The sequence below is a fragment of the Mirounga leonina genome, unplaced genomic scaffold, assembly GCF_011800145.1.
Source record: "Mirounga leonina isolate KUSES-001 unplaced genomic scaffold, KU_Mleo_1.0 Mir_93, whole genome shotgun sequence".
Classification (NCBI taxonomy): domain Eukaryota; kingdom Metazoa; phylum Chordata; class Mammalia; order Carnivora; family Phocidae; genus Mirounga; species Mirounga leonina.
Genome location: NW_023270854.1, coordinates 8,614,398 through 8,628,538, shown reverse-complemented (window position 1 = coordinate 8,628,538; position 14,141 = coordinate 8,614,398). Strand labels below are relative to the sequence as shown.

Below are 14,141 nucleotides of genomic sequence, written 5' to 3'. Positions count from 1 at the left end.
ATATTCCAGATTCAGGGTCACCTGTCCAACTGTAGGATCTTCGACATGACCACATTTTTTCAGTGCTCTTTCCAATAAAACGTGCACTCTGACTGTTAGCCACCTGGAAATAGTAGCAAGATTATTCTTATATGAAAATCAGATTCAGCAGGGCTTTATAGTTCCACAGCTAATACTAACTTCATTTTTGGCATAGTTCTCAACAGATATTTTGGTTTATTTATTTGGCGGTATTAAGTTGGATTAGATTGCATGAGAAAATTGGGATCATTTGTGGTTTTGTTTACTGAAACCTTGAAATTTAAACATAAATATTAGGAAATGCCAAGGAATTCAACAAGTGTCAGGCTTCCATGCAAATAGGTAATAAGTAACATAGGTTTTGTATATATTGTTAGAAGAAACATATTTAAGCTATAAACTCAAATCTTAGATAAAATATCTTTATGTCGCAATATTTGTTCACTGGTGAGACATTTCAGGAATATTTTAAAACAGAACTTGCCCAAACCTGATTGATACCCTAAGTTTACATAAGAATAGTTAAATTATGTTATATCCTCCAAGAAATTCTAAATGATCTGAACCTAAATTGGTAATTGGCAGGCAAAGCACTATAAGAACTTCAAGATGATCAGCCTGCCAGAAAAAAGAAATTTTCATTTTCCAAGCTTCATTACAAGTGATACATTGGCATTTTATAAAATGGAAATGGATTGTGGATTTTTGGATCTTTATTCCTCTATGCATATTCCAAAGAAGTAAAACTGATCACTTTCTATGTCTGACCTTCTAAGGTTTTTATTTTAAATGTTTTGGGTTTTTTTTTTTTTTATGGGCTTTGTTTTTGTTTTTGTTTTCTTCTTAAAGCATAGAAGACATTGTTATTGTCTGGGAATGGTAGTAATGACATCAAGATATGATGTGGAGAAATTATTCTGAAATAGATTTTTTCTTAATTCTTTTTTTTTTTTTAAGATTTTGTTTATTTATTTGACAGAGAGAGACACAGCGAGAGAGGGAACACAAGCGGGGTGGTGGGAGAGGGAGAAGCAGGCCTCCTGCTGAGCAGGGAGCCCGATGCGGGGCTCCATCCCAGGACACCGGGATTATGACCTGAGCCGAAGGCAAACACTTAACCGACTGAGCCACCCAGGCGCCCTGAAATAGATTTTTTTAAAGAAATGGAGTTAATTTTTTTACCATTGAGCATTATCTAAGGAATATATTATTTTTCTCAAATAATTTTTTACTGAAAACCTAGACTAAAGAAGCATCACACATGGCTTCCACAACACTGGGGAAGAGTAAGAGGTTAAAGACTTAGGAAGCAGGGAAGAGTCAGCTAAGAAAAGGGTGGGGCTTATTATATGAATTCCATGCTAATTCTTTAAAATAAAGTTAATTTCTAATTGATCAGATAATGCAATTTATAATTTGATAATGACTGATAGGAAACATAAATATATGTGTTTTAAAAAGTTTTCATTTATGCTTTTACTACGAGGCTTTTGAAAAACAAAAACAGTATCCAAACTGTAAATAACATACAAATTTATTTTATATTATTTACTTGCCTTTTTGTGCAAGTATTTCCTGGCTCAATATGGTTCCAAAATCTCACATTCAGGGCAAATATAGACTATAACTGCTTGTGTAATTTGCCATAGTGTATGGATTTTTTTTTTAAATATAATACTTACTCATGGGCAGAACCTGAGCTTTCCTGCAGTGGTGTGATCTTGCCGTTTGCTGTAATTGTTCACTTACCTTCCTGTTACAACTGGAGTCTTATATTTCCTATTTAGCGTTCTCTTGCAAAACTTTCCTAAGAATATATTTTTTTTCTGCTTTAGACCCATACAGTATACACATTTTTATTATACTAATCACATGTGCATGTTTGATGGGCCACACTTTAAAATACAGTATGATGTTTTACTTTTCTGAATATTAAAAACTGATTTTTCTTTTTCACGTTTGATCAGAGTGTATGGCATCATATCTAAAGTAACAACTGTTCCTTAGCACTATGTTTTAAATCTGTATTAATCTATTTACTCTTTGCTTATGGCTTTTATTAACATTATTGTGTGTGCATTAGCGATCCTTTGCTTCTTAGGGAAAAAAAAAATCCAAGAAGGGTTTCATTTAGAATTCATTTCCTATAGGTTAATGGAAAGCAATAAGTATAAACAATAAAAACAAAAATCCCTTTGGACCCTATTTGATTCTGCCCTGGTAGTATAACTTCTGCCAAAAATGCTTTTATTTCTGGTCCACCTCATTCTTCAGATAATACATCAGACATCTGTCACTTCAGAGAGACTTCTTTACGTATATAGGTATGTGTTGAATCACAATACTGTTTATTTCTTTCGAAGAGAGTTAAACTTTGTGAGTCTTAGTTTGATTTATTGCTTTTGGTTATTAACAAGGTCCCCGGATGGCAGAGTCCATGTCTGTTTTATTCAGTATCACGGAAGAAGCCCAACGTAAACTTTCTGCTCAGATGTCAGGCCTGTAAGGGATGGAAAGAGTCAAGCATAGGTCCCACTAACTGATAACCTGAAGGATGAGAAACCAAGGGGAGGTGAGCATGAGGAGAGAGGGGGAAGTCTCTTGCTTAGCAATCTGATCGCTCAAAGGAGAAAGTTGAGGGGAGTTTTGTGCAGGGAATGGGCACATCAGGGTGACCGAAGCAAGGGGCATGGAAGCAGGATGATAGAGAGGAGGCTGTGGGGATTTACAAGCCCCAAATTTGCAGTTCGTTTAGGCTATGATGAGATGAAATTCACTCAAAGCACAATATCAGGATCACTTAACTAATTGTGGTGTGATTTAGTGGGAGATATTGGAGCATAAACATAGCCCAAATGGAAATCTGCCAAATATATTTCTGAAATAACCTAAAAGATGATTTTGCTATTGTGTGTATAGGTATTTTGAAGTTGTAGGCTTTTGATACGGGGAGGCAGTGGCTCTGGATTCAGATTTCCTTATTTCCCAAACTGGGTCGGCCCCTTCTAAGTGTATGACTTGGGCTGGTTATGTTAGATCCCTAAGCTTGGTTTCTTCTAGGATGGAGATAATAATAGTAGCACTGACTATTTCACTGAATAATATGAATATGATATAGAAATTGATTATACCTTTATTACATGAAATGAAGAGCTTTTTGGTAAATCTCATTTATCTGTTGCTATCCTTGTTTTTTTTTAAGTATACCATCTCTCTTTTAAAAGAGAGAAAAGAAACTGAAGAAAAATGATACAGTAGTCCAAAGTGATATATTAGTGACTTATATATCACTGAAGAAAACTGTCACCTTGCCTAAGAGACAGCCTGGGCCAGCCAGTCTATGGCATTTTTCCATTTAATGGTCACAAGAACTAACTGAAGTACAATGATATTTCTGTCTTCCCTTACAGATAAGGATAATGAGTCAAAGGCAATTTATGTAATTTGTCCAAGATCCATCTATGTGGGAAGTGACAGAATCAGAGCTTGAATCAATATAATCTGGAACTCAATGTCTTATACATTAAACTTCTCTTTCATGAAAAATAATGTTTAGTAGTAGTATTTATAGAGTAGACCCACCATATTTCATTTATTTGGTTATGTATGACATTAAAAATACTTGCAGTCATCAGGGTAGCCTGATTGTATGAACATTTTAATGCTTTATTGAAGTGTAGTAGATACAAAGTATTGCACATATTTAATGTATATAATTTGATGAGTTAGAGCGTAGACATGCACCTGTGAGCCCATCACCACAATCAAAGTAATAAATATATCCACCACCTTCAAGAGTTTCCTTGTGCCCCCTCCCTCCTTTTTGTGGTAAGGACAATGCAGAATTCAGAGTAAGAAACCAAAGAGTCAATAGCATTAAAATATTTTCTCATGGATCAAAGGCTTTGTGCTATAACCAGGGACAAATACTTTCACAGTCATTGAAATAAGACATGAGGAACCCATTTACACTTGCTTGGGAAACACTTTAGAACAGGAAAAACTATTCAAGTTCAAGGACTGAATGATTAAACCCAACTCAATTTTGTTTAGTCAGATGTGAAAAAATCCATAGTTAATTGGTAGGCAAGGTCTCCACATACCAGAATCCAATTATAGAGTCTTCAAAACAATAGTGAAATAAAAGTTAATGAAACATTTTTAAAGACATTATGATTTTATGATACTGATTTATTTTGAAAATGGCAAGGATAAATTTAAATTTAATATGATAAAATAAGTTTTCTGTTTTTATTTTGGAATTCCAGCCAAAGGAAATATCAGAAATATCATTAAATAGTGAATAATGAATATATACATATATATATACACACACATATATAGGTATAATTATATGTGAACATATACATAAAATACATGGTGTGCTTCTAAGAGTTCCTTATTTACTTTATAATATTTGTCTTGGTTTACTAATAGTCCTAGAAATTTGGCCAGCTATGTTATCATTGCCCTCTGAATTGCAGTAAATGTAGGGAACAATTGCTCCAAATCAGCACTAATTCAAATGCGCTTGGACATGTACCAATGCTAACAAAAATAATTACAACCATGAATCTACATTATTATAAGTGTTATAAAAAGGAGTGAATTGGTTTGGCACCTCTACAGAACACTTGTTAAAATGTGTTTTTTCTTACAACTCGAAAGTGATATACATTTAATTTTTTTTTTTTTTCAGTAAAGACTTACTTTGTAAGTTAGCATATAAAGAATTATTCTGGGGGCGCCTGGGTGGCTCAGTCGGTTAAGCAGCCGACTCTTTGATTTTGACTCAGGTCATGATCTCAGGGTCCTGGGATCAAGCCCCGTACCAAGCTCTGTGCCCAGAGGGCAGTCTGCTTGAGAATTCTCTCTCCCTCTTCTTCTGCCCCTCCCCCTATTTGTGTTCTCCTTCTCTCTAAAATAAATAAATAAATAAATCTTAAAAAGAGAAAAACACTCATTTTTTAAGTTGTTAGTATAATGAAACCCCTTCAGTTAATTAAATGGATGGTTTGTAAGGAGACAATTTATGATCTGTAACTGTATAAAAGCAAATAAAAAATGAGAGGAATTAATGTCATGTACGTTAAGTGCTATTTATACCAATAAATCTTATTTGATAATAAAAATGGGTAATCTTATAAAATCACAGAGCTTTATTAATGTGCAGATTAACCTGCATGTTTTAAGTGTTTATTTTAAAGAAAAGGGTCTACTTGCTGTCATCGATATAGCTATGTTGAATAAAGTAATGGGTATACATACTGATAAGTAGGTCTGCTTTTACCAATTAGTCTTTGTTATTTATATGGAAAGTGGCTTGTAATTCCTTTACAAAGCTTTGAAATTGCTAAGACTCCTCAGAGTTATCTATGCCAGGAAGCCTTTTCGTTTCTAGGAGACAGTTCATCACTTCTTGAGCAGTGCTCCTTACAGTTCCTCCTACATACCTTAGCAACTTAGCACTGACTTGACACATAATATGTACTAAAAAAGATTGATGGAATAAATAAATGTATTTTACAGTGTGAATATGTATTTTTAATTTTTATGTGCTTGTCTCATCCACTGAACTACAAAATTTTTAAGACAAACACCATGTCTTATTCATAAAAATTTTCCTAAATTTATCATAATATTAACCATGGGATGAAAATAATTCATGTATCAGTCTGATGTCATTTTGACTGCAAGTGACAGAAAACTCAACAACCACACCTTAAATAAAGTTAGGTAATCATTCTCACATGGCAAGAAAACCAGAGGTATGCATTCTAGATTTCATGCCACAACTCAGTCATTAAATCAGGCTCTTTTCCTCTTTCTGTTCCACCATTTTAAATATACGGTGGCTGTTACACTTGCCTTCTTCCAGAATCATGTCTTGGTTTAGGCAGGAAGAAAGCAGAAGAAAAGACGTTCTCATCTTGTGGTTTTTTTCATGTTTTTCAGTTTGGAAACTTTCCCAGCAGATTTCCCCTGAAATCTCAGCCAGAACCAGTTACTCTGCTGACTTGAGACTAGTGAATGGTCAGTGAAGTGGAGGCCATCGTGGAAGAGTTAGACCAATTAGGATTTAGCCCCTGGGATTAGAATAGGGGCTTATGCTCCCAGAGATCAGTAGATTCCGCCTTCCACTTAAACAGGTTGTGCTTGAGTTAGCAGGGAAAAGAGGATCACTGAGTAGTTAATGGACAATATGTATTATAGTAAATATTACCTGAAAAGAATTGGATTTGTTACATGTCATATGCTATTCCCAGTTGCATCTTTATATTTTTATTTGTATTCATTTGGCAAAATGTAATATCAATTTCTGTTTTTTTGAGGATAATTACAAATACATAAGTTCTTCCATACTTTTAGTTACAGTGGAAAGGAAAATATGCAATATTTAAAGACACATTGTTTTCATTAACCTTGTTTTTCAAATGTAGGTCTTGCTGTTATAATTGCAAGGGAAACTCAAATGTTAATTATGTTCTCTGTCTTTTCTTAGACCTGAAAAGATAAATATGAATTTAGATTCCATCCATCAGTTAATTGAGGAAACACAAATCTTCCGGATGCCGCAGTCATCAATAAAACCACCTTGTGACATGGTAGCACCTGCTTCCCCCCCCAGGGACACTTGTCATTCCTGTTTGCCACTTCAGGGGTGGCAATTACATGCCACTCACAACGTCTGTGTGCACTCATGCAACACCAATGAGTGGAATATTTGTGAAGAGCTTCGCCTGCGGGAACTTGAGGAAGTCAAGGCCAGAGCTGCCCAGATGGAGAAGACCATGCGGTGGTGGTCAGACTGCACTGCCAATTGGAGAGAAAAGTGGAGCAAAGTTCGGGCCGAAAGGAACAGCGCCAGGGAGGAGGGAAGACAGCTCAGAATAAAATTAGAGATGACAATGAAAGAATTGAGTGCATTGAAAAAGAAACAAAGTTTGCCACATCAAAAGGTGTTAGAAACCACCCAGGACCTGAAGCATCCTAGTTTCATAGAAGTGCCCTCTGCACCAGGAGACCAGTTTCAAATTGGTTCACAAACATGTAAGTCTATCAGAGAATGTCTGGTGAGAAGAGAATTTTCTACAAAGGACAACACAGATAGTAAGGTAAGAAAAGAACTCGGCAGAAGAATCCAGAGATTCTGATCATATTTGAATGCCGTATATACAGCATTGGGGAGGAAGGGGAAAATGACAAACCCAGTGGTGACTACATATGTTTGCTTGGGCTGCCATAACTAGGTACCACAGAGTGGATGGCTTCAGCAACAGAAACTTATTTTCTCATAGTTCTAGAGGCCAGAAGGGTGAGATCAAGGTATTGGCAGGTTTGGTTTCTTTGGAGACCTCTCCTTGGCCTAGAAATGGTCATCTTCACCCTGCCTTCACGTCATCTTTTCTCTGTGTTTATCTCCAAATTTCCTTGTAGAGAAACCATCTCTAGGCCCACCATCATGACCTCATTTTAACTTGATGACCTCTTTAAAGACCTTACACCAAACACAGTGTCATTCTAAGGTACTGGGGGCAGGGTAAGACACAATTCAGTAACCCATATTATTGATCTTAGTAATAGTTTTAAGAAAAAGTAACTCAGCATTTTTTATGTGAAAATAAATTATTTAGAGAGATTTCTCTCCATTTACCCTAATTATGACAATAATAATAAATTATTCTTATAGTAGTTTAAACATTTCCCAAGGTTTGGGACTTTGGCCTCACAATTAATTCCTATAAAATGGGTACCATCAGCAAATACCTTTATGGAATGCTTCACATTATCCACTCTTGAAATTTCTTGGTATTATTGGAATCTTGAAGTTTTTGAGAATTCTGCACAAAATAAACTTTTTAAAAACTTTATTTTATATAGCAGTTCATAATATTATTTATCCATTTTTTTTAACCTGGTAAATACTGTTAACAACCCATGGAACATACTTTCAGAAACTTTGGGAATTCATTTTATCTCTTTAAATAATATCAGTTATTATTGTTACTCCTTTCTATTTAATTCCACCTCTAAAAGTTTATAGCATATCTTGCTCCTCTATAATTCCATCTAAAATTTTAAGTCTTTCTTTTATTTTTTTTTTAAAGATTTTTTTTTTTATTTATTTATTTGACAGAGACAGAGACAGCAAGAGCAGGAACACAAGCAGGGGGAGTGGGAGAGGGAGAAGCAGGCTTCCCGCTGAGCCAGGAGCCCGATGTGGGACTCGATCCCAGGACCCTGGGATCATGACCTGAGCCGAAGGCAGTCGCTTAACCAACTGAGCCACCCAGGCGCCCAAAAAATTTTAAGTCTTTCTATGATGTATGGGATTTATCGTCGATATAACCTAGATTCCATTGTAAATTAAAAATTTTCAAAGACTGAAATGTATTTCACTATAATGTAGGACATAGAAGAAAAAAAAAATCTTGAGGAATGCAAGTTAAAGTTCAGTCGTATACCTCTTACAGACTGATAAAGAAATGAAAATAGGAATTTGATGCTGAATCATAACATTTATTTCCTTCCAAAAATATGTTTTCTTCATGATTTTTCTGCACTGGATTTAAAAATTAACAATAGTTGTTTTATTTTATTTTTTTCTTTTCAGGAAGAAGTTTTGATTATTGACCAGTTAAGATTAAATGAGGAGATGAAACTCAATCTTAACTCTCCTGATTCATTCAAGAATAGTGGTTCTGACAGCTGTACACTGAAATCTGCATTAAGACTGCAGGCAATGACCCTGCCTTTGGAGAGTGAAGTGCCTGAAATTACAGCTTTGCAGGTTCATCTGGATGAGTTCCAAAAAATTTTATGGAAAGAAAGAGAGTAAGTGTTAATCATTGTCTCCTTTAACCAAGTCTGATTTTCAAACTTATTTAAGTTAAGTCTAACAAACAGGCCATTTGATAATTGACCCATGATTAATCATTAAGTACTAATATTTAAAAAAATGAGTTTGATTTATATTCATTTTTTGAATTTTTTAAAATATCAAATATTTAATATGTAAATATTAAATCACACACTACTGCAAAGGCAGTGGGCCAAATAGGAAATCCAACAGCAAATCAAAATATGTCTCAACACATAAGAAAAAGAAAACACAATATTCTAAAATCTGTGGGATGCAGCAAAAGCAGATGTTAGAATGAAATTTATGCTATAAATTCTGTTTTAAGAAAAAAAGTTCAAATAAACAATGTTACACCACAAGGAACTAGAAAAAGGAAGGAACTTAGCTGAAATTTAGTAGAGGAAGAAACTAACAAAGAAAAATCAGAATTAAATAAAATAGAGACCAGAATAAATAATAACATAACATTGAAAAGTAGTGACCAATTTTTTTTAAAAAAATAAAATAAACAAAATTGGCAATGCTTTAACTAAGAAAAAAGAGAGAAGATTCAAAAACCAAAAAGAAATGGAGAAGAAAATAATACAACAGATAACCACAGAAATATAGAATGTGATAAAATGTTACCATAAGCAAACTTAGAAAAATAACCCAGATAATTCCTAAAAATGCACAAGTTACCAATATTGAATCATGAATCTTGAATCCATGAAGTAGGAAATCTTCTTAGACCAATAACAAGAATGAAAGTTGAATTAGGAATCAAAAATCTCCCAACACAGAAAAGCCAAAGACCACATGGTTTCATTGGTGAATTCTACCAAAAATTAAAAAAAAAAAAAGAAATTAATGACAATTTTATCAAAATCTCACAAATCTTACAAATAATTCCCCTAGGAATAGAGGAAATATATTCAAAATCATTCCATGAGGCCATTACTACCCTGATACCAATGCAGGACAAAAACAATACAAGAACAGAAAAATTCTAGTTTGCCCAATATAAGTATTGCTACTCTGACTTTCTTTTGACATCCATTTGCATGATAAATATTTCTCTATCCCGTCACTTTCAATCTGCATGTGTCTTTAGGTCTAAAATGAGTCTCTTATAGGCAGCATATAGATGGGTTTGTTTTTTTAATCTATTCTGACACCCTGTCTCTTTTGATTGGAGCATTTATTCCATTTACATTGAAAGTTGTTATTGATAGATATGTATTTATTGCCGTTTGGACCCTTACAACAGAGATAAAAGAATTAAGAATCAGAGATGAAGAATGCAATAAACGAGATTGGAAACAGGCATGATGCAATGAACAACAGGCTGGCAGAAGCAGGGGAATGATTTAGTGACCTAGAAGACAAAATAATGGAAAATAATGAGGCTGAACAAGAGAGAGAAAGAAGAATTATACAACATGAGAATAGACTTAGGGAATCAGTGACTCTATCAAATGTAGTAATATTCATATTATTGGAGTCCCAAAAGAAGAAGAGAAAGAAAATGGAACAGAAAATTTATTTCAAGAAATAATAGTGGAAAACTTCCCTAATCTGGGGAAGGAAACAGTCATCCAGATCCAGGAGGCACAGAGAGCTCCCATGAAAATCAACAAAAGCAGGCCAACACCAAGACATATTGTAATTACATTTGCAAAATATAATGATGAAAAAATATTAAAAGCAGCAAGACAAAAGAAGTCCTTAACTTACAAGGGAAAACCCATAAGGCTAGCTGGAGACTTCTCAACAAACTTGGCAAGCCAGCAGGGAGTGGCATGATATATTCAAAGTGCTGAATGGGAAGAATCTGCAGCCAAGATACTCTATCCAGCAAAGCTATCACCAGAATGTAAGGAAAGATAAAGAGTTTCCCAGACAAAAACTAAAGAAGCTGATGACCACTAAACCAGCCCTGCAAGAAATATTAAAGGGGACTCTTGAGTGTTAAGGAGAGATGAAAAGGGACAAAGATAAGAAAGGATCAGAGGAAATCTCCAGAAACAATGACAAAACAAGTCAATTTTTAAATTTTGTAGAGTAATTTATAGATTGTTAGTTTTTAGTTTCTATCATTCTTTTATTATAGCCTTGTTCTCATCATCTCTGGCAGATTCACCTTAATTATAATCACTAATGCATATGGCTAGAATAGCCAGTGGATTTTCTAATTTTTACAGCGTTAGTAGACTTCAGCAAGTCAATAAAAATGAAAAAATGTGTCAATATTTATAAGGGGCAATTCACAATTTGTGAGTTATTGATTGCAGAAAAACATGCTTTATTCATTGATCATTTGTGGTATAGAGCAAAGAGCACTAGACTTGAGATTAAATGACCTGGATATGCTCCTTGGTTCTGACATATTCAGCTACATGATACTGGGTTAGCCAAGACTGTGCTGTTGTGTCCTTTGTAAAAATATGGATAGTGGTACCTATATTCCAGTTATCGACTGTTTTATGACAAAACTTCCCACACCGTGGTTAGTGTTGAAACAACAATCACCATTCATTCTGTTCATGAAGCTTGAGCATGGCTTTGTTTGGACAACTCATCTCTCACTACATGTGACTTCAGCTGGGATGGCTCAAGGCTGGAGATGACTTGAGGGCTGGAGGCCACAATCATCTGAGGCCACCTCACTTAGTCGCATATCTGGCAGTTGCTTGGTTCTCCCTTGGGGTCCTAGTCCAAATACCTGCAGGTGTCCCATCCTTGTGGACACTTTGACTCCTCACAGCTTAGTGGCTTGGTTGAAAGCAAACATCTTAAGGGTACAAAGAGAAATATATGGCGTTTTAATGACCTTGACTCAAAGTCATATAGCATCACTTCTGCCTTTTTCACTGAATTCTTGTGAGGATCAAACATGAATAATCTCCGGGAAAGTGACCACTAGTGTGAGTACTCAGTATGATTTTTTTGTTATTTCTTCACCTTAGACAGTTATTAGCATTGTGGAATATTTGATACACTTTAAAATATGGTACCCAAATCTGAAAATCATTATTTTTCCATCTCTTTACTTATAAGACTCTTAAGTGGGCAGAAAAAAAATGGGAAACATAAGTATGAATATAATTATATGTTATATAATCGTTTCAATTTTTCTGGTTTAAATGGATTGGAATAATGATAACATGCCCACAAACCTTTCGCAGGTAGTATAAGCCCTTTATATGCCATTCTTTATCTGTTAGCCAGAAATTTCTCATTAGTCCCTCTGAAATTTATTCCCACCACTAATTCCCTTTTTCAGATGCTTTGTCTATACCTCACCATATGAATTGATTGTGATAATCCAATCATAATACAATAGGTTGTAATAATATTCCTGTGTATATAATAAATATATGTTATTCTGCCATCAAATATAAATTCCAAATATAGGTAATCGACATTAGTGGGAAGGAGAAAAAATTGAATTAATTTTTAGGCCTGTACCCATATTAAAAATTAATTTCAGGGCTGCCTGTGGGCTCAGTCGTTAAGTGTCTGCCTTTGGCTCAGGTCATGATCCCGGGGTCCTGGGATTGAGTCCCGCGTTGGGCTCCCTGCTCAGCAGGAAGCCTGCTTCTCCCTCTCCCTCTGCCTGCTTGTGTTCCCTCTCTCGCTGTGTCTCTCTCTTTGTCAAATAAACAAAATCTTTAAAAAAAATTTTCATTTGGAACTGTCAGTCGCAGTCAAGTTCTAACCTCTGTGTTTTATTTCTTGAAGGATTTAACTTTTTAGTAGTTATAGACTTCTCTCACACCCACTCACAGTGTTAACTTCCCTGACATAATGTAGTAGAACCATATGAAGCTGTTCCTTCCTACATGTAAACTCGCCGAGGTGCCAGTTTTAATGATACACATGTGTATCTCTACACTCCCACTCAGACACTCACACACACATTAAATTTGACTCCCTGGGAATAAATTAACAATCCCTGTAGTAAGTAAATTCTCCAATTCACTGGGACTTCAACATATAAACCATAGTCAGGCCAGAAAATAAGGGGGAAAAGAGACCTCTGATTCCACTTTGTCTCCTCACTCTTCTCTTTAATAAACAGTCCCATGGGTGTTATGTGTCCAGGAATCAGCATCAGCATGCAGTCCAGACGAGGCAATCACAAAGCCTTTTTTCTATCACCAGAGAATGTTTCCCAAGGATATATACTGTTGCAATAAATCTGTCTAACTTTTTAAAACTTCCTCCTGGAATCTCAGCATGTGGATGGGCCAGAGTTGAGAACATGTGAATGTAATTTTTTCTGTTCCCAGCTCGTGGGAAAATTCTCTTGACTAGAGCACAGGATTCAGCCAGGAGAACTCAAGGGATCCTTTCCACCATTGTCACTGGTGAAAACCTCCTTATCAAAACAGTAAACTTTATTATATTACTTGTATTCTGAGTGCTGATCAGTTTTATGAAAAATAATTTTCCAGTATCTAGAAGTTCCTCGTGTATTGAGGATTTATATATTTTTGATCTCTTAGATAAAGACTTCCTAGGTAGAAAAAGTGAGGTGAGGAGGGGAATCTGATCCTCTGACCGAGCGAGGCATACCTAGACATTTAGGGGGAGGAACCTGGGCAATGTGAGATCTTAAGTAAAGATGAGGTAGAATATTTTACCATTTAGAACCAGTTCTCAAATTAAACTGCAGATGGCACCTGTGTCCCTTAGAAAGTGTTTGTTCCACGTCATTTAAGCAGAGCTTTAATCCTCCCCCCTCAATTGTATTTCTTAGTTTATTTTCTGTAGAAGAAGAGTAGCATGCTTCAATTATTTTGCTTTGCTTCATTAAATGGTGTGTTTTTTCTCAATAAAAGGAGTCTTAAAATCTTGATGGGAATATATATATATTCTTCAATGAACACAATGAACAAATTGGCATGCAAGTCTAGTTAATATTATTTAAAGTAATATTATTAAAGATGAGACAGGCCTACTTATTTATTCACTATCACTAATGGGATATGTGGTAAACCTCTGTCTTTTTAGAAAAGTAGTTTATGGTTTGTATTCCTTTATATTTTTCTAGCTTTTTGAAGTATAACTGAGAAATAAAATTTGTGTATTTTTACGTTGTACAATGTGATGGGTTTGGGGTGTTTTTTTTAAGTTTTTATTTTAATTCCAGTTAGTTAACATACAGTATTGCATTAGTTGCTCTTGTATGATACAGTGATTCAGCAGTCCTATATGTCACCCATGCTCATCCTGACAAACACACGTGATGTTTTGGTATACACTGTGAAGT

The 14,141-nt window shown here is 35.0% G+C and overlaps 1 protein-coding gene across 7 annotated transcripts in view; it reads left to right on the top strand.

Annotated features, from left to right (window-relative positions):
• The window catches only part of CCDC102B (coiled-coil domain containing 102B), a 198,717-nt gene that overhangs the window by 86,932 nt on the left and 97,644 nt on the right, over nucleotides 1-14,141 (top strand). For all 7 annotated transcript variants that reach the window (XM_034996059.1, XM_034996060.1, XM_034996061.1 and 4 more), the window contains 2 exons: nucleotides 6,524-7,136; nucleotides 8,636-8,856. In XM_034996059.1, the coding sequence (XP_034851950.1) occupies nucleotides 6,524-7,136; nucleotides 8,636-8,856 (834 nt within the window). The remainder of the gene's footprint in view (nucleotides 1-6,523; nucleotides 7,137-8,635; nucleotides 8,857-14,141) is intronic.